This window comes from Enoplosus armatus, chromosome 3, assembly GCF_043641665.1.
Source record: "Enoplosus armatus isolate fEnoArm2 chromosome 3, fEnoArm2.hap1, whole genome shotgun sequence".
NCBI classification, from domain to species: Eukaryota; Metazoa; Chordata; class Actinopteri; order Centrarchiformes; family Enoplosidae; genus Enoplosus; species Enoplosus armatus.
The window spans coordinates 23,746,334-23,767,781 of NC_092182.1; the positions used below are offsets into that span (position 1 = coordinate 23,746,334).

Sequence of the window (21,448 nt, forward strand, 5' to 3'; positions counted from 1 at the left end):
AAAACATTTAAAAATAACAGGAATCAACACAACAAGGGTCTGAAATTGACCCTCGGCGGCCGTCAAATGAAGGTAAAATGAGCTCTGTGGAGGGTCACAATTTTCAACAATATAACTTGTACTTGTGTGCAGATGTGACTTTAGCAGTGAAGGGCAAAAGATGTCACTTCTCTGATAACCAGAATGTGACTGGAGTCCTTCTTCTTTCAATGACTTCAGGTCATTTGAAAAGTGTGAAAGTTACTGCAGAGAGATCCATTTATTTTATCTACATTATTTATTTTATATAAATTACATTACTGTCATGTTACTGCAGTCGTGAGGCTCCAACATCTAATCTGATCAATGAGTCGGGTTCAAATCCCATTTGATGCCTTGAGTAGGTCATTTGTTGCATCACGAAAAGTGTATGTGATTTGACGTTGATGGGCCAAAACAGCCGCAGTGTGGGTCTTTTATTCTGTGGGTTTATTTTGGTGCAAAGAAGCAAAATCGTCAAAATCTCATCTTTAATGATGATGATGTTTTTAACCTCCTGCTTTTTTTTTTTATTTCAGATTAATTTCAGACCCTAAATACAATCAGAGCTGAGCGGCTCGTCGCTGTGGATCCATGTTGCTCTGATCTGGGACAGTACGGACGCCTGACCAGTATTTCTTACAGGCTTTCACACCAAAAGTGCAAGTTTGACATCACGAAGAGCAAGGCAATTATTTCCAATGGAGAGAGAAGCTGCGCTAGCTGTATTGGCACGCCATACACTCTGCCACATTTAGCAGCCAACTAAATTGAACTTGTGCAACTCACGTCCAATGGTATCCTCTTATTGACGCGAGGCAGACGTTACAGTGTGATGGCGATAATTTCACTCTGGAGAAGAACGCTGGAAAAGTTAACTTTGTGCATCTCTGAATTCCAGCAGTTTTGTAATCTTACTCTGCAGTCCTACTGGGACTTAAGTACAAAAGGATGAGGATACCAGGTAAGAACATTTATATTGTGATTGTTTCCATCCAAATGTAGCGCAAATTTTCCAGAAAATCAGCAAAAGAAAATGCAGATGAATGTGCGTTTCCATCCATTATGGATATGTGATCATTAGGAGTTGGGAGCATCGAGATAAACAGTAGGTGGCGCTGGTGGCGTTGGATTAAAAACGTCTCCTCATTGCTCCACACAGATCTGATGTTTTCATCTCTTCAGTGGAAGCTTGAGTGACATTTAAGTCACGTGCATCATGTACGTAATTTATTTGCCAAGTCTGTTTCCGTTGTATTTTGTTTTATCTATACACCAACTTTTCCACCTCAACCAAGCGTAAAGACTTTTTTGCTAAATATACATATATATATATATACACACACATATATATATAGCAAATAAGTCTTTATATATATATATATATATTTTCATTTTTGGCATTTCCATTTTTTATGTGCAAAAAAACGAGATGGAAACACACACACACTTTGTAGCATCGCGGTTAGCTGCTTTGTAGGATTATGTGCTGCTCTTCATTTTGCGCTCCATCTTGTGCAAATTATTCCCTCTTGCATGTTTGGTCTGAAACAGCCGTTAATTTATTAATAATGAATCTACAACTGACCAATCAGGACACCTCATGCTTACAAAGCTGAACAGAACAGCCCTCTCACCTCCTCTCACTGCCAGAATCTCAAACTGATTAATCAATCGCACAAAATTGATCAAATGAATCTCTCCTTTCTGGTTCAGACCAAATGAAACTGAACGGCAGGTGTGATCCTACCTTGACTATGGTTAAGGTTTGTGTAGTTGCAGACAGACACGTTGCAACAAACATCCCTCTAATCAAGTCATTCTGTCTGTAATTTGAGTCATAGTGAAAATAAATCAGCAAGTTCAGTAAGAATGTTCAACTTGTTTCCAATGTAAATCAACTTTATGTAAATATTTTCTAAGATCAAGTTCCATTTTTCTTGCTTCTAATGCAGCGACCTGCCTTATTTTTGTTGTTTCAAGATCAGACACATTTCTAGAATATTCTGAAACGGAGTTTCAAGTTGATTTCTATTAAAATATTCTACACTGGAAGACTTTTTAATTTGTTTTAAGAAAATTAAGTTTTCGGGACGTAATCACAGACAGAAATGACTTGATGGTGACTGTTTGCAGCGTAGCTCTATTGTCGTTCATCGTCACTGACGTCCTGCAGTGAAACAGTCTCAGTTGAGCCTGCAGGCTACATGTCAAAGGTAAGAGGGAAAGCTTTCTCTGCTGCTCCGGGATCAGGACCAGTACAGCGCCATGATGGTGTCAGAGCAGGAAATTTAATTCATCATCCAGCGGGATGAAGTACAGTGGCTCCAAAAATTCAGATTCCAAACGTTCAACCGCCACTTTCACAAGCCTGAAGAGCAGAAAAGAAGCCAGTTGGTCGGTCAACCAGGAAAGCTCACCACACTCTGACTGAGTTTACCAACTTTTTTTTATCTGGAGCCTGGTGGCTGCCTCCTGGTGACCAAGCAGTCAGAGAAGACACACCTTCAGGTGCCTTGGATTGTCCAGGGTTTTTGAAGGGCAGACTGAGGCAGCCATTTTCCTCCGCTCGTTCCTCTCCTCTCTCGGACCACAGCAAAAGATTTTAAAAATTTAAAAGCAGAAATAGCAATAAAAACTAAAATGGTACTTGGATTTTCTTTGTTAGTGATTTGTTTTCACATCTCAGGGAGAGACAACGTGAACCAGTCCAGACCACAGTGCAGAACCAGCGGGTTGGTCATGTCGCCATAGTGACGATTTCCTGGTGGAGGACAGGTTGTGGTGGTGGGCCGGGTCAGATGATGGGTTTGCTGCGGTCGGTGGTCTCGGCCTTCTTCAGTTTGCCCTTACTGAAGGCCTGGATGGAGCTCAGCAAGGCGGTGCGACCTCCTCCCGCTCCGTCAGAGGAGGACAATGGAGGAGGAGGAGGACAGGAGGAGGAGACCAGCACAGGTGGGGGAAGAGGTGGTGGAGGAGGAGGAGGAGGAGGGGGAGGAGCAGTCTGGGCTCCTGGATAAAACAGAGAAGAACGAAAGGAAGTAGTGTGAGAAAACAACACCATCGGTTTCAGGCGACATTCAGTTTCCCCAGGAGCTGGTTGCACAAAGATACGTTGAACTGGTCTACTGATTCACGCTAGTTGTAGTTTCACTCTACAAGTCTAATGAGTTAAGAAGCGGTCACATAAAAATCTCATGCTACTTGAGTTCAAACACGTGCAGAGGGCGGGAAAAAGTGTCTAATTTTTGCCCATTTGCTTCCATAAAGACACATCACAGCACCTCATTGGCTGAAGATTAAACACGGAGGAGGGTCAGTCTCTCTCAGCTGTATCACGATACTTCAGCTGTCACTGTCAATAGTTTTAATAGAGACTATTACCATTGGTAGAAACTAGTTTTGTACTACTTTCTAATAAGGCACCCTTTATAAAGCATTTTAAATAATGGCTTAATCAATTAATGGTATTAATAGATAATTTACTAACACTTCATGGGTAAGTTATAAGACATGAATAAACCAGGTTGGCCAGAAATACCTAACCTATTAATTAAGTCATTAATAAAAGGTTTCTCTTTCTATATTGAGCAAAAGTTATGAAGTCATCTGCAGTTATAAATGTTAATTAGTTGTTAATAAATGGATTTTGGTCCATATGCTCTGTAGCTGTAGATACTGCAGGAGGTTAACCAAAGGGACTTTTGGCAGCCTAGCAACCTGCAACGTTAGCCTATATTTGTTTACATTTTGGTTAATTGGCAAAGTGTGCTGAAATAGCTATTAGCGGTGTCTTTTTGCAATGTGTTAATGGATGTACGATCACTGGATCACTGGAAAACCTAAAAACGTGATGAGGAGTGTCTTTTTTCCATGATTTCTAAGCGGCTTTATGTACGTTCCTACGGACCTCTGAGATAATGATATCTTCGGGGTGTGTGAAAATGTGTATCATGTGGGTTAAGTTATGATTTTTAACTCAAATTCACCTCAAACCGTATCTTTGCCTCACGTCTCTCCCATTTGAAAGCCTTTGTTGTAGTTAATGGCTTTTAACTGATTCATAACGCATTATTTAACGACATTATTTAATGACTATAACTAAAGCTATTAGTTACAACCTCTGAACTCTTTATAGAGGCTGACTTAATACAAAGTGATACCACTAGTTTTATCAAAAATTGAAAATCGTCACAGGGACCCTGTTTTTGGAAAGAGTTCATCTTTGTGAAACCAGCACCTGCAGATCCGTGTCCAGGCTGAACTCAATCCACCATCAGTTTCAACCAAACTTTCCATGTAGGTACTTAAGTACTTAAGTTTTGAGACAGTCAGTACCAAAACAGTACTGAGGTTTGATACGAAGCCTTATTTAAGAACATGGGGTTGAAAGGCTCAATGGTTCCTAAAGTAAATATGTTATATTAAAGCGTTGTGATATATGTCACCAGTTAGAAATGTTTCATCTGTTTTACGGTATGTGTAATAGCTCTAAAAACTACAGTACCCATGAGCCTCAGTAGCTGTTGCTATGGAGACGGAATTAAATCAAAGAGTTCTACAATATCCAGATCAAGTTGATCCAAAATCCAAAACAGATCCACAAGGCTCAACCTCTATCTACCATCGGCTGCACGGCAACAGAATCTGAAGCTCTCTGACTGGATGATTCTTAGAGCAATGCCCTCTGGGACGTGTAGTTGTTTTTTCTCTAAAAGTCGCTTTACAGCTCTATTGTCCTGAACTGAATGAGCTATTGCCCTGGTGTTTTCCAGACAAAGTCCAGTCATGTGTTCTTGTTTTGTCATAATCGCTTTGATCAACAGAGTGAACTGATGGTGAACTGAACCTGAACCTGGTACATCTCTTTCCGTGGTGCCATTCTGCATCCCAAACTGAATGAAACCCAGTGATTTCAGGCAAAGAAGCAAACCACTGGAGAGCTATAACGCGCCTCCACCTTTTGTCTGACCACACAGTGAATTATCTGCCACGTAATGAAAGAACATCCGTCAGTCTGACAGATGGTAACCAAACCTGGAGACGCTCGTCACTGCAGGAGACAATCAGTACGTTTGAAGATGTTATTTTCTGTGGTAAAACCTGCTTTTTGGCTGCGGTGAGCACAATAGAAAATGAACAACAGTGAAATCATAAAAAAAATATAGATTTTTCACGATGTAATAATTATAGGACCACTAACGCCTGCAGTGGTGACGGATCATCTCCAGGACGGCTGTGGAACAAACTGACTTTCATTACGTTTAGCAGCCACAGTGACCTTTAGTATTTCCTCATGTAATATTAACATGACTCTTCAGTCACGTCCTCTTTCAGTGAGACTTCTGTGATCAGATGCGTCAGATCTTGTTCACAATTTAACGTGAAATCTGTGCCCATATGATCACATTCTGGTATACATGCTGATGAGGACGTACTGTAGTTTTGACACTTGCACTTTGTCATATTGACAGAAGTTCAAAAATGCAGCATTAGCAACACTCTTCATGTGTAGGCTTTTTGTGTATAGGCAAATAATATAGGCAAGTTATATATGCAAAACTATAATGCCAAAATAAATGCAGAGCTTTACCAATAAGCCATTTGCATAGTAGGCTGCAAAAATACACATGCAACCCAGTCACATACCTAAACGAAACAAGTGTATGAACAATTCAAAAGAAAATTTGACTGCGCTGTGAGAGACATCCTTGTCAGTCCTATCCACTCACATTGTTTCACAGTGTCTATAATAATGTCACATTTGCATATATTCTGTTGGAGAACATGAAATCTCAGGTGGGGGAATGTGGTATTTCTGTAGTATTACTTCCAAAATAAAAGACAAAATAAAAAATAATTGACTGCAGCTTGTTTTTCCATGCTTTCACACTGAATGATGTGGAAATAATTCATTCTGTATATTATCTGACGCACTGTAGGAGCGATCAAAGTCTGATTTATTTCTGCTGAAATTGTTGCTTGTGACACAATCAAATCATCTGTTTCAAAGCTGCATTTCATACTATGAAAAGTGAGGTTCTGTGAGGATCTTTTCCTGCGGATGATTCTGCATGTACTTTTTTTTTTTGCACCTCGCACACTGTCAGTCACAAAATGTTTTCCGTTTTTGTCGAAACACTTTATTTTAATGAGGTCATTGTCATCAGTGAACATCGCTCCTCCCAAAGAAAGATCTGCCTGAACGCCATCTGCTGGCGACTCCTCCCTTGGGACACATCTGGAGCTCTCCGAGTGTATCAGCAGATAAACCTTCCTTGGTTAAGATAGTTGATGAAATGCTTTTACTCCTAGTCCTGAATGTAGGACCAAAAATGTGTCAGAAGTTTTAGCCAATTACGACTGATTTCCTACTCTGAGGCTTCCTAAAATATTAATTGAAATACTATTAAAATATTAAAAATATTAATAAATAAATAAAGCTCTAAGACTGGGAGGAAAACCTATGGGTACAATTGTGCAATTGATATTCCACAGCTAATAGCATGGGATAAGAGTTGTTATCAGTTCAATACGTTTCTGATCAAAAACAAACGTTCGAAGATCTGACACGTCTTCAGTGTGACACCCCGCCCCAAACAAAAGCAGACGAAACAAACAAAACAGAGACAGAAACAGACAGACATGCTACAACTGACTGACCAAGCAGACGGACACAACCGACAAATCACAATCTCCAATGAGAACAGGGGGTCTGAATCAGAGACGAGCCGGACTGTCCGTGAGGTTTGGACGTCATTGCAGATTGTGAGGTTTTCATAAAGATGTGCGCACACCCTGTTCCAGGCAAGCAGCGACTCGTTGACAGAAAGGAGAAGCTTCTTAACTTCCGATCTCTTCCCACTGACAGATTTCTGATCTGATTAACCATCTTCAAGCCGTTTAGCCTAAGACGCAATGTTGGGCATCATCTTCTAAATAGGCACTTTAAGGTTGAGATGGTTGAATGAGTAAGTAGAACAGTGTCATCATTACATAGTTTGTCCACCAGAATGCACTGACGAGTGTATTTTTACACTGTAAAATATCCGCCTCAGTAGGTATCTTGTAACACAGACACGATACACAATTTACACAGTTTATGTAAATAAGACATTTCTATCGGCTGATAGATTCTCATCAGATTTTTTTTTTTAAAACTCCTAAATTTCACAGCAAACTTACTTATACAAGTTTCTACACTTTTCTGCTTCTATAAATCAGCTCAACTCAAAATGACACTTCTCCAGACCTAAAGAACTCTGGGTTCCAGGTTTCAGCATATTACTTTTTCTCATTTTCACCTGTGCTGGTGTCTGCACGGGATCCGTATAGGCTTGCGCTCGTTTTAAGACTATTTTGTAATGCATCAGCATGATGCAGATCTCTGGGACCAGGAGCTTGCTGGGACGCCAGGGTGTACAACAGCTTTAAAAACCACCAGAGGCCTTCATCATCATTGACATTATAAATCTTTTACTTTACCCAACGACACGGTCAGAATGGAGCATGCTCTATGGTGGAGACGGCACAGGAAGAAGAGAGAGAGGGAGATGACAGTTATCTGTTCAGTGGACCAATCAGCATTTACACAGTATCACCAGGACAGAGAGGAGAGGACAAGAGAGGAGAGGACAAGAGAGGAGGAGGAGAGAGGAGAGGAAATAAGGAGACGAGAGGAGACACTAATACCAGGGTAGGAAACTGATGTAAAAACTGAAAAGGTTAAGTCTGGTGATATTCTGTATTTTTCTTGTTGTCGATAAATAAAGAATTGTATCCAGTGTATCCTGAGCCTGATTGACCTTATTTATCTGTGCCATAGAGCTCCACTGTACTCCACAACAACTATCAACACACCAGTGAGCAGCACATACATCATCCTGCAGCTGGAAATACTCCAAATGTGTTTTAATTCGCTGTGGAAAATAGTCCCACAAAAATGCACTATTTCCTCCTGTTCGAGTAATGTTTGCTAAAAACTATGGTGACCTGCTGTTTTAAGAAATTACCAAGTTTTTTTTAAATTAAACTATGCATAGTAGTTGTCAGCTGTTTTTAAAGATTTACATCTTCAGTGGAAAACAAAGGGCTTAATAGTGAGAGCCACAGATAGCAGGGAAGTCAAAGTAAAGAGAGGCGGACTGATATTTCTTATCACGGGATTTGTTGTCAAAAAGAAAAATTCGGAATATCGCCAGACTTAAATCAAACATCAGTGTTTCCCATCCTGCGTCCAGCTAGCTAGAGACACAACAAAGTGACTCACACATTAATATAGCAGAGACAGATACCTGTCTGAAAACCAGGTAATCACATGATGAGAGAAGAGGTGAAGAGACAGCCAGACAGAGACAGACAGGCCAAGTCAAATGATTAGTCTTCATAATCTCACATGCAAATTTCAGATGAAAACTGAGGGCAGAAATTCAGGGTTAATGTTAAAGATGCTGTTATTGATCTGAGCAGCGTCCTGAGAGACAAACCACAGCCTCACCACAAGGGGGTGCTACACTGTCTGTCCAGTACTTTCACAAACAGAGAGACAGACAGATGGGAGGGAGGATAGAAAGATAGACAGATGGGACAGACAGACAGCCATACCTGTGGTGGATGGGGGGGTGGGGGAGGAGGGGCATGTGGGAGGGGAACTGGCTCCAGAACCTGAAGACAGACAGAAAAATAGATAAATTAATCACCATCGTGCCATACACACTGCTGATAGCTTCACGCTGGTCCACTGATCTACAGTTGGTGGCGGTAACTTGCCAAGAAATGTAGCAATACACCAAGAAAGGCAGTGAAGAAGAAGACTAGCAAACTAGCATGCTAGCGAACATGGATATAAACAAGGTATGTTTTATGAGAAAGGAAATGCATTCACCACATTTATTAGGCCTCTGGCATACACACAATGTGTCACACTGGATGTAAACAGAAACTTTGTTCACAGAAAAACTCCGCAGGGTCCCTTTAATCTACTGACAAAGCTTTAAATGTGAGAGATGGATAGACGGACAGTGGAGAGCTATCCACAGTGTACTCCACGATTAGGTTTGAACACACTGTGCAGATGGTAAACACCGGCTAACTAACTTAGTAACAAGCCAACCAACAAAGACTGTACCTAGCTCTCTACAAGGCTAACTAACCAAGTGTCAATCTACCTAACATGCTCAGAAACTAACTAAAAACAAACAATTTCAGTGAATAACACACTACCTTCCTGGTTAGTTAGCAAATTAGCTAACTTCTTGGGATTATTGTTAGACCTGTTTTGCTATTGTGCAAATGCTGTCAGACAATCCAAATAAATATATAAATAAAACAACACTAACTACTCAGCTAACCAAAAACAATACCTACCAGGCTAACTAGCCAATTAATTAGCTTTAGCTATAGTACTCAGGGTTAGCGTAAGACGTGCTAGCTAGCTAACTAACTGGCAAGGTTAAGTATTTGTTGAGGGCAGTAACAGCAGTGACCTACCAGAGTTATTGTTGTTTCTGACAGAGACGTCTTCTTCATTTTCATAAGCCGACTGTCTGGACTTCTGCAAAGACAGAAACACAACATTGTTTTAGACTTCACAGTAACGTTACTTTACTATAGCTAACATGCATCACTTTGTTTGCACAAAATGTACTACTTCTTTTAGTCTGCCCCCCTTTATACACTAACCTCCGTTTTTCTTAACAGTTTAAACATGTTCCTGTGATTCTGTCCTAATGTTAAGATAAACAGGATACTACTGTACAGAGTAGTCAGATTTGAATGCCTTGTCATTCTAACAACAGAGGTCCTGTTAAAATGTATTTTGAGCTGCAGTTGTTGAATTCTTTTAAAATAATCTGTTTTACAGTGAAACCATCAAGCAACTAAGACATTTGTTCATGTCAATGTTCAGATGTCACAAGGTTTCTTTGCATTGTTGTGCGTGGGAGACTCTGTTGCCCACCTTCCTCGCCAGAATCTTCCTCCTCTTCTTCTCCTCCTCTGAGCCGTGGTGAGACTGAGCTCTGGTCAGCCTCCTGTGCTGGTGGAGCTTCAATCAAACATTAATAGACAACATTATCCTCCATACAAATACACAGCTGCATTATGCAACCTTTTCATAAAACCTGCACTGAAAAGCGCTGGCATCACTCAAGAATCAAGATGCATTCACAAGATGCAACGTCCCCAATGAAAGATCAGCTCGGACACACCTGCACTGAATGTGCGTCTTTTTCCTAAACAAGCCGGTCATTTCCATTTCAGCTAATATTGAAATAAGTGGTGAACATTCCCAAACAAAACTGCACCCTCATTTAATCTGTTTTTTTTTGGGACCCCTCAGAATCTGGGACCCCAGGGTTGCCATCTTTGGCAAGGTGGTAATCCAGTCTTGGCCTGGAATTTGGGTTTGGGTGTTTCTAGAAACACTAGAAAATCCTATTTTGGGCAAGGTGTGTAAGGTTGTGGGAAACTGTGTTGTAAGGTTTTTCCACAGCCTTTTTTTCCTTACAAGAGCCAGCTTCCTTTCTGCAGCAAGCATTATGTCCACCTTATTCAGAAGGTCATCGATTAAATTTTAGACTTGGGGAAAATGATGATGTAAGGGACATGACCCTCCAAATGTCTCCACTGGAGCTGCTCAGCGGTATAAAAAATGACTCAAAGATGTAAAATGAGAGTAGTGACGCACCACTCTCTGCTCCTCCTGCAGCCTCTTCTCCAGACTCTCCTTTGCCGTCTTCAGTGCCTCTTTTAGCCTGCTGGGAACCTGGAGGAGTGGATGGAGATTCATATATTTGCTATTTTTCTTCATCTTTGTTGTTTTTAATCAGTGTAAATATTCTGAAGCAAACCCTGTACATGCACGGCCAAACTCTCAGAAGTCATATCAAACTGAGCCTCTCACCTTGATCTGGAGTTTTTCAGAGTGTTGGAGATGGACGTCACTGAACAGCCTGCAAAACACAAACTGTGACTCATCAGCAACAAAAAAAGACGACATTTTGGTTCCTGCACATCCTATTTCAAAGTCCAGACTCATACATAAACCAGACAACGCTCTTTTCTCGCATGGATGCATGATACTGACATTTCTTTGTTGAATTTCAGCTTTAAAGAGTAACTGAAGTAACAATAAACCACCTAGTGTTGGTAAATTATCTGTACAGTCACTTGTTTACTAAGATCAAGTGATACAGTGAACATGGGCAGATGACAACATTTATGCAAATAAGGAACGTATGATTTCAGCTTTTGTGTGGATGAAAGGCCACAATGAAGAGAAAAAGGTGCATTTTCAGATTTAGCCGACTTTGTCAAGAGCATGTGGTCTTGAATCAAGCTGCTGGAGTACACAGACAACATAACAAATACTGTGTCACTGACTGTACACAGACTGTATGTGTATCACTGCTCCCCATCAGTGTTCCTTCTGATAAATAATCTGTAATTATGTGAACTCACGGTGTCTGCATGAGCTCCGACACTGTTGGCATCCCGCTCTTACAGGCTTCTGAGGACAGAATGGACTGCAGCACTGACACTGAACACACACACAGACACACAATAAATCAACAGGTCATACTGGGAATAATACAGACACTTTAGTACATTTCAGTAAACTTGATACAAAGAAGACAAATGAGGTGTACACATTAATCTGTTTGTGTGTATAAATATACTGACCCACAGTGGTGTAGGGGACAGCGGGGTATTGATCAACGGGGACGGTGTCTGGCGGTCGGCCGTACGTCATCTCGTACAGTAAATGTCCAAAGCAGAAGACATCAATGCTGTCTGTGGACTGCAGACACACACACACACACACACACACACACACACACACACACACACACACACACACACACACACACACACACACACACACACACACACACACACACAGAATACAGAGATAAACAAAATGTATCATAAACTTTCAATTGAAGTATGGTGGCACATTTACGGACCACTTGGCCACACATGTTCACAGCAACTTCACCTTTACTTTCTACTTTTTTTCTCTCATTTTATTATCATTACTCCGGCCAATCAAAGCTTATACTATGTGCTAATTCAAAACACTTTCATGTAATCTAGTTTAAGATAACAGATACAAATATAAATCAATTAAAATTACACAAAAACAAGGAAAACATAAGTAAGACAGATAGCACACTTTGATAGAAATGATTTATGTTGAAACAGAAATCACCTCATATTATCTAATTTCACTCTGTGTTTACATACGTTGATCTTCCTGAGCTGGGTGAAGGCGGGCCGCAGCGCTGACGGAACTCCCAGCATGCCGTTCTCCACGTCCATCAGTCGACACACGCCGTCATCCACAATTACGTTGGACGCATGCAGGTGCCCGAAAAATACACCGCCATCATGGAGCAGCTTCAAGCCCTGAACACACACGCGCACACACAGCTCTAGTAACAAGTAACACTTTGAGGTGTGTGTAGTTTATTTCTTTGCATGTGTATTTTCTGTGTGTGTGCATATATACCTCCAGGATCTGACGGCCGTACAATTTGATGTGCTGCAGTTCGAGGCCCTGACTCTTCTTCGGGTTACAGTACTTCTTCAGGTAACTTTCTCTGGGCTTCACCTGGAGAGAAGGAGGAGAGAGTCAACAGTGCTACCAAAGAAGTAGTTCCAATGAACACCGTCTCCACTGTGTTTTGTGGTTTATTTTTAGTTACAGAGACACTTTTTTCTGGAGAGATGTAATATTTCAATGCTGTGAGAAGCAAGTTAAATTCCATTCACCACCATTGTATTCACTTGAAGGCAGAAATCTAAGATACAGATATCTCAAAACCTGGAAAATCTCAAATCTCTCAGATATCTCTGAGTGGAGAGATACTACTACAGGGAAGAGAGAACACTTACAGATTAAAGGTTGAATCTGTTTTGTGTGGACTCTGGAGGATCATACTGATGCCTTTACTCCGCACAAACAAACACACACTGTACCTTACAGATGTGGTCTCTCAGAGAGCCTCTCTCACTGAACGGCCGGATGAGCAGAGCTGAAGACTCACTGGTGCTGGAGAACAACAGCGGACAGAGATATGGAGTCTGGAGAGGAAGAGGAGGAGGAGGAGGAGGAGTTTGATTATTTACAGTCCATGAATAATTAGAAACCTAGCAAAACAGAGATACATTTAATTCTGTCTGTCTTCTCTTAATATTTATACTGAAATCAATATAGTGTGATTTAAAAGGCGTGGCATCATAACACACCAAATAATATCCATTCCACTAGAGTCAAAAGCTGAGATGGCAGCTATGCAAGTTAGCTTCAGCAGGAGTTTAGTTGGCTTTTTATTTGCATCATTTAGTAATGGGGGATAACTAACTATATATACTGTAACTATCTGAATGACCAAGATATCGCTTCATCAAAATATTTTTTAATTGCACTACATTACTGAAAAATCAGTGAGTTTAGTTTTATCTATAACTACGTTTAGCTGCATTCAGCAACGTCTCACCACCTTGCTTTCAGCTTTCAGCTTTCAGTTGACAGCTTACTTTGGCTTCAGCTGTCTAGATGTCTGTTTCTGTTTCGGCTCCTTCTTGTGTTTTTTACATGCTGTTTTCACAGATATTATACATCTCTGTGGCCGACTTGGCTGTGTACACACACACACACACACACACACACACACACACACACAGTGTGTACGTACAGAGAGGCTGGTTAGCAGCTTCATGGCTGACTGCAGATCTTTGTCTGACAGGAACTTATCAGGACCCAGGTCCACCTACAACACACAAACACACATCAGTTATTGGTTATTTTTCATCATTAGAATTATCTCTTCAGATTTCCGTCAGAAAACCTTGAGCTGCACAAATGTAATTTAAGTCATGTATATAAATACATCTGTCAATAAATCATTAAGTGCATTTCAAGGCTCTACAGGAATTCCTTTAAGTCTGTTTCCAGTTCAACAAACATCCTCAGCAATGAAAATAAGAAAAAAACAAAAAGTCCCTTCAGTCAGCTGAACACAGTTAAATGTGAGTGCAGTACCAATCAAAGTCTGTCCAGACTTTATTTCTCCATCCACATTTGCTGCTTCTGACTGGACAATACTTTGACATCAGTTACATTTGATTGAATTTAAATTAACCTAAATTCAATCTGTTCTGGACTGTGGGAAATCTCCCAGTATGGGATATGTTCCTGGAAACCACTGAACACTGACAGAGAGAAGTACAAGAGGAAAGCTTCTTTCAAGCAGGAATTATGAGATTTATTTAAGAATGTATTGAGTGTGTCGTTCTCTGCTTCATAAAACTCCTTCCAGCTGTTACAGGAGGTGAAATGTGTCGCAGCTGATGCTCAGTTGTCTTAAATTTCTGTCATTTAATACACGTGGTGAGAGTTGCACTCCACATAGATATTTTTCTTGACTTATTTGATCACTGAAAGTTGTATTTTGTACAGATTTTCTTGATATTCTTGTCTGAAGTCAAGAAGAACTAAGTGTATATGTATTGATTGATCTATTGAACTCACCCAGCTCAGCAGATACCTCTCCTTGGGCTGCTCTTTGTTTTTGATTAAAAAATATTTCTTCCTAATCCTCCAGCCTGAAAAACAAACAGCATGTCACTTCATTTGTAACTCTGCCAATAAGAGAATTAGAGTATGTGACATTTATTTGAATGTATTGCATTCTTTTGCCTTAAAACAACTCTATGTACCTTTTGAGAGAAGAAGAGGAAACACCTTCTTCCTCTTACAAACAAATAGTTAAATTCATGAGCAATAAAACACACCATTGCAAAACTGACTACAATCACACAAAGGAATTTGCTGCTACAGCTTAAATTGGTCTGGTATGACCAGTAGCTTATGGTAGCTAATGTAAGCTAATGTTAGTAAACTTAGCATTGTAGCTAAATGATAAACAGTAACTAGTATTAGTATAATCCTTACTATACTATAGTATAGTATAGTATAGTATAGTAAGTATAGCATTTAGTATTATCTCATAATTTCAAAGCAATTGCAGCAGTTCGGCAAAAGTCTGTTAGCTTGTCTGTCAGGTTTTCAGCTTTTATTTGCTTTATTGTTCTATTTTTTTAAAAATGAACAAACCAAATTGGATCATTGTGTTGGCTCAATGATGATAAATGACGACAGCAGCTGGATGACAGTTTGACAGAGTAGGTGCAGGTTTCATAACAACACATCGTCTCCAAGCTCATCTTAAATAGAGAGTTGAAAACAGTGGTGATCAATCACTGTGTTTACATGCCTTCTAATCATTTGATTATAAATCAATACTCAATTTCAGCTGCCATGTGAAGCAGTCATCAGTTATTCAAATGACTCTAGTTGCAGCCCTAATAATGAATATATGAATACAATGAAGCCAAAGTTAGCATCAGTAGGTTCACATTAGAGCTAGCGGTTAGCATTAGCACTGCATATAGTTACAAAAGTTAGCAATTTTCAGTCAGTTTGGTTCAAATCCACCCTGAGTCTTACCCATGTCTCTGAGAGGCTCCAGGACCTCCCACTTCAGGTCCGACCTGAAGAACATGGAGACCTGCTGCAGGGCGATCTCTGAGACACAGACAGACAGACAGACAGACAGACAGACAGCACACATTAATGAACTTCAAAAGCAAGAAAATAATGTACTTTATTTTTGGAGAAAAGATAACAAACACTACAGAGCGCTGCTGTCCATCTACCCTTACCCCACCATGCAATATTTTAAATAGGGAATGATTATCAATTTGACATGATTACTACAGCAAGCTCAACAAACTGATATCATAAGCACTGTTTATTGGTTCACATGAGATCATCCAGCTTTGACGCTGATGTTTCTGTAATCCGGTTTTGTTTTAAAGTGAAATCTTTGTTTTCTATTCATTATTTATTCATGGGTCCACAAAACCTATTGAATCCAAGGGACAGTATTTCCAACGAGGTCCCTTTAAATACTGCTGGTGCTTGAATCTGTGACAGTGCATTAGTTAGTAGTTTTATTTTAACTGATCATATCTTTTGTAAATCTGCAAAGCAAATAGTAACAATACATATATCCAGGTAAATGTAGCTGGCACAACAAAATATTACATCAAAGTACCAACTGTACTTTGTAGAGTACTTGATGTTACTTTCCACAAACTGAAAGTAAAGATGAGGGAACACACCTGTGTAGTTGGAAGAGTAGTTGTTGGGGTCCAGGAACTTCTTCACAGTCAGGGAGCTGGAAAGCATGGGATGCTGGGTAATTGAGTCCAGATAGGTCTGCAGTCCTCTCTGCCTCTCCGCTATGAACTCCCTGTCCATGTTGCCGATTAGCTTCTTGGGAGGAAGAGGGAGACTGATGCCACACACCTGAAGAGAGAACGAGGGAGAGAGAACTGTTCATACTTTTATGTTCACTTTGTTTTCTTATCACCATTAAACGTTGTTTCCTTTATCCGCTCTTGTCCTTTTCTGTATGTTTCAATGATGTATTTACATTGAAAGACGAACTTGAAACTGAAAAGACAGCCAGCAGGTTTCCGACAGCTCTGCTGCATGTTGACTGAAGATCAGGGGCTGACGGGAGGTCAGGGTCAGTGAGAGACCCCAAAAGGAAATGAGCAGATGAAAACTCAGCAGAAAAACTGCTAACTTCCTGTTATCCAGGAATGCTGTGACCTGAGCATAAGATAAGTCACAACCAGGACAATCTACTTTGCTAACTGCTAATGTCAACAGGCTAACAGGCTCACGCTGACGATGCTAACATGCTGATGGTAGCAGATATAATATTTAGCATGTTCACCATCTTAGTTCAGCATGTTAGCATGCTAAAAACACAAAGTACAGCTGGGGCTGATGTCATGGAGTCAGAGAAAAACCAGGCAGTAGGATTTATCCTCTGGCCACAATTAATGTGTGTACAAACTTTCATGGCAATCCATCAAACAGCTGTTGAGATATTTCAGTCTGGACAAAAGCGGTGGATCGGCCGGCCAACATTACCATCCCTAGAGCTCGTCGCTAGCATGGCTAAATATTAAATCACAATATGAGCTAAATCTCATCAGAGTGAGCACACAGCAGCTTTTCGAACAGATGCTAGGTGAGAGATTGTGGGCGATGCAGTGCTTTGAGATTGAACATTCACTCCAGAACTAACATCTAACCAGTACGATCAACCAACTGCCCTCTCACAGCACCAGCCGAGGCTTCTGGGAAATCGATGACACAACAGCAAAGTCACAACGAACCGCCACTGAGGTTTCAAACAGGAAGGAGATTGGCTAAGACGAAGCTGGTGTGTGTGACCGCAAGACTTATAAACTTACATTTATAAGTTACCAGGCTGTTGTTGTTTTTTTTATGTTGTAGCCAATTATCTACATTTAACTTATACTTTACTGCTGCCCATCTTCCAGCAGATCACCACAAGTTTCTCAGTGAGTTTTCTCTATCATGTTCAGGAAAAAAGTACGTATGAACCAACTTATGTAAGATGTGAAACTCACCATCAGGCTGCTGTTGAGAACATCAAAGTCACTGTAACGCCGAATCACCTGCAACACACACACACAGAGACACACCTATCAGTTACTGACCAAACAACTGTGAATGGTCAATTCATCTCCTAACACGTCCTTATTGGTCTAATGATCTGGCCCGGACAGTATTTCTGCCAAACAAACTGATTGATTGGCCTTGCAGAGTTGTCATGTTCTCTCCAAGGTGAATTCTAATTAGTCGCCTACCTGACACCTGAGATTGTGATTGGTGCATTTTACCTGCCAGCTATTCTCTGAAGACACGCCTCTCTGGACTCGGATGATGTACTCCTGACAGACAAGAGAGAACAGAGCCGTTAAAACACTTTATTTGATACTTTTTTTTTTAAAATAAATTCAATGTTTAGTAATAACAAATGTAAAAGGAAAAAATCTGTTAAATATGGATTGAAGTGAAAAAAAGGTGGAGTGATCCTTTAAGGTTTAAACAGCCGTCACTGTTTGTTGTCTGAGCCAGTCAGCCAGCTGTGAGCATTTTAAGAAAAAGGTAACTTTGAAGGAAAAAAGGTCAGAAAATAGTGAGAGTACATTTTAGGATAAAAAAAAATCATTTACAATCATAAACATAAATTATATGCTTTTATGAGAAAAAAATACATGGTGAGAAAAAGTAATAAGACTGCAAGAGTATGTTTATGATTTGATGATACCATTAGCGAGAGTTGTGATTTTAGAAGATTAAGTCATAATATTACAAGTTAAAGTTTAATTTAACAAGTTAAAATCATTTCATGAGAATTTCACGTTGCCATTGTTCGATCCTTGCCACTAGAGTGAGGCAAAGCTTGTTTTGAGGGTGGCACCAGAGGAACGGCCACGTTGAACCGAAATCAAAAGGGTTCACATTTCAGGTGTGTTGACTTTCTGTTTCATTTCCGAATAAGTGATCGTTCAGCAGAGGATCTGTCTGATCATGTCACCACGTTCACGGATCTCTGCAATGAAGCTGCTGAGGAGAATGTTTTAATAACCGACAAGATGGACAAAGCAAAGAAAACAAGAACCATGTTGCAAACATGGACTTTTCCTTTAATCTGATCCTCTCACAGTCTAATTCCTGCTGACAGACTGCTGTAATCCTGCATTCATTCATGTGTTCTGAGCAGCTTCACAAACAGCTAGGACTCGGCATGTAAACAGCCAAAGTCCTGACATCACTCCTTGTCTAGCTGCCGAAACTCAATACAATCTCACATTGAGGATTTCCTTCACCAGTGTTTCTGAAAAAGTGATTTTAAACAACAAACTATAGCTTCCACAAAGTGTTTCCAGTGCAGCAGTGCATGTATTGTTTCTCTCTTATACATAATATCCACCCTCTTCTGATGTCTTCTTGCCAATTATTCTGCTGTAATCTTTGACATCTAAAAGTGTCTTCACAGTTCACTGTGTTATGTCTTTTTATATTGTCTTGAGTTTCTTTTATATCTTGTTTTAATGCCTTTATGTCTTATGTAAAGTACTTTGAATTGTCTTGTTGTTGAACGGTGCTGAACAAATTTGTGTTGCCTTATGACTGTTCTCATGGCTCTCCATGAGTCTGTCAAGCCGGACCTTTAACCTGCACTGGTCTTGTGGAAGCCATTAAAACAGAAATACTAAATGCAGCAGTACTTATACTTAATACGGTATGTGCACCAGTACTGACCTTATTAAGTAAATCTAGTGATCAACAATGATTACAGTTTTCTTGGTCAGTGTCATATAATCCAGTGATGCTGCTACATTCATTCAGTCAGCTCCAGACTACTGCCACAGTAATCCCCGGCCTCAAGTTACTTAACATATAAATGATCCCAATGAGTTCCACCAGTGAGCTACACAGATTTAAAGTTTGGGAAAATAAGTGCACCGGTATCAGCAGATACCCTGAGTTGAAGAACTGAGAGAGAAAAGACGAATCGTAAATAAAAAGTATCCCATTCTGGATTTTTTGTCATTTGTGTTATTAGAAAATGTCAGTGTGACTTTGAATAAAACATGTAAGTTCCACATAAACAATAATTATGCCGCTGCCTGTCTCAACATTGCATTATGTTTAATTCATGTAATTGTAAATGGAGAGAAACATGGAGAGACTTGCATTCAGAGTATTGCATTCATTTTGGAGCTGCTGACATGTTGAGAAATTCTGGAAAGTCATCTGACAGATTCAGCTTCAAGCAAATCTGCAATCATATTGTTCTGAATTACAGGACAGTTGCTGTTTTGGATTATTTTCAGAGCGGACTAATTGAAGTAACTCTGAAGAACCAATATAAAGAAACGTAATGGGTGTAGTGTGTGTGTGTATATATAATCATTATATATAATCATTATATCCATCTGTATTTGTCTATTATGAGGTTATGGTTCTGTTTTACAATAACAACAACAACAACAACAACAACACCAGCAATGGTCGGATGCCTGACATTAGCATGCTAAGCTAACTGGCTGGCTCAGCTGATCCCAGCCGGACTGTCAACAACAAACCAACCATGAATGCGCCTATTATCGGACACGGCTGTCCTGCTGTATTTTTCCCTACACGAGCTGGTCCGTTGACAGTCACATCGTTTAAACGCCGTTTCTTACAAAACACGCGAGTTCAAAGTGCACATTTTAGTATTAAAAAAAAAAACACAGGCTCGCCCCAACACCTTTGAGTTCTAATGTTACCAAACGCCGAAAGAAAATCCTGCCATTTATTGTTTCTGTGGATTTCAGCAGACGCACATTATTTGAAACAGGACTTTTAAAATCACGTACAGACAGCAGCCCTTGTTTCAATGAAATCTCAGCATTTCTAACCGGCTCATGGTCTTAATGTTAGCAGAAAGCAGTCGATGGGGGCGAATAATAGTATTTTATTACTGGTATTTGGTGGAGGGGACGTATGTTACCATAGACCATACGTGTTGTTTTTAATAGCGTTTTCTGTGTTAAAAGGAAGACGCACAACTTTCAAATGGAATTCGCTCTAGTGGCGCAATAGATCAACTATCCCAGGGGCTTTACGGGTATAGTCAGCCAGTATCAATGCTCCACTCCAAAGCCCTTTATATCAGCAGTTTGGTGAGGGCAGGAGAGCTTCAGGAAATTGCTTAATCAGTGACAGCGCTTCAGAGCCAGGGTCAGTTGAACCCGCCATGGAGGTGCCACTTTTAATGCGTTGCATCACGTTAAAGAGAAACTGTCAACTGACTCACGGGGACGATAGTTATGCTTTTGCTTTTTGGTAGTCAGAGGTGGTGTGTGGTTAACGTAACAATTTACAGGACAGGAAAATAAATGAAGCTACATTTGTGTCCGATAATGGAATTAGTGACGCAGCGATCGATTTAGACGCCCCCTTAAAAAAAAGCTTATTTTAAAACGCACCGGCAGCGAGGCATCTGTCTGTCTGCAGTGAACCACAGATGAACGTTTTACAGTCAAGCATACAGATTGTTAACGCTTAAATGACGTTTGTGTCCAGTAAACACTCACCGTGTGGGACTGCAGGTTCTGGCTGGCTTCGATCACCGCCGTCAGGGGCACGGTGTCGTCCAGCAGCAGCCTGCCGGGGGACGGCTTCTCCAGGAAAGACATCCCGGAGGATTAACGGTGAACGGCTGATGTGAGCGTCTGTCTGTCACTGATTCAAGCTGCGGGGAAGACACTGAGGCGGAACCCCGCTGAGCGCAGGAGGAACACAAACAACCCGAGCGGAGCGAACTAGCTGTTAGCTTAGCTTTACCGTAACCAGGAAACGCTGCTGATCAGACGTCATCAGGCTGATTTGTCATCATAATTGGATGTTGCAAGACCACGTGAGGGTGCGTCACTGCCACCTGGTGGTCTGGAGGAGGAACTGTTTATCAAAGTTGTGTCA

General features: G+C 40.5%; 1 protein-coding gene across 4 annotated transcripts; it reads right to left on the reverse strand.

Moving 5' to 3' along the window:
* Positions 1–1,526: 1,526 nt before the first annotated feature.
* On the reverse strand, positions 1,527–21,235 carry pxk (PX domain containing serine/threonine kinase). Of its 4 annotated transcripts, XM_070901838.1 has the most exons (20): positions 21,064–21,235; positions 17,812–17,862; positions 17,539–17,586; positions 16,210–16,396; positions 15,533–15,610; positions 14,555–14,628; positions 13,719–13,793; positions 13,000–13,104; positions 12,530–12,631; positions 12,265–12,426; positions 11,701–11,818; positions 11,479–11,557; positions 10,922–10,970; positions 10,706–10,783; positions 9,977–10,063; positions 9,508–9,571; positions 9,103–9,105; positions 8,618–8,682; positions 3,324–3,339; positions 1,527–3,027 (listed from the first exon to the last, which is right to left on the reverse strand). In XM_070901838.1, exons 1-20 carry the CDS (start codon positions 21,163–21,165, stop codon positions 2,816–2,818), a joined length of 1,755 nt encoding a protein of 584 aa, XP_070757939.1. In that variant the 5' UTR covers positions 21,166–21,235; the 3' UTR covers positions 1,527–2,815. The 4 variants fall into 4 exon arrangements, with proteins under 4 accessions (XP_070757939.1, XP_070757938.1, XP_070757937.1 ...); XM_070901837.1 differs by lacking the exon at positions 3,324–3,339 and having other exon boundaries at positions 1,527–3,030; positions 8,623–8,682; XM_070901836.1 differs by lacking the exons at positions 3,324–3,339; positions 9,103–9,105 and having other exon boundaries at positions 1,527–3,030; positions 8,623–8,682.
* Positions 21,236–21,448: the final 213 nt, after the last annotated feature.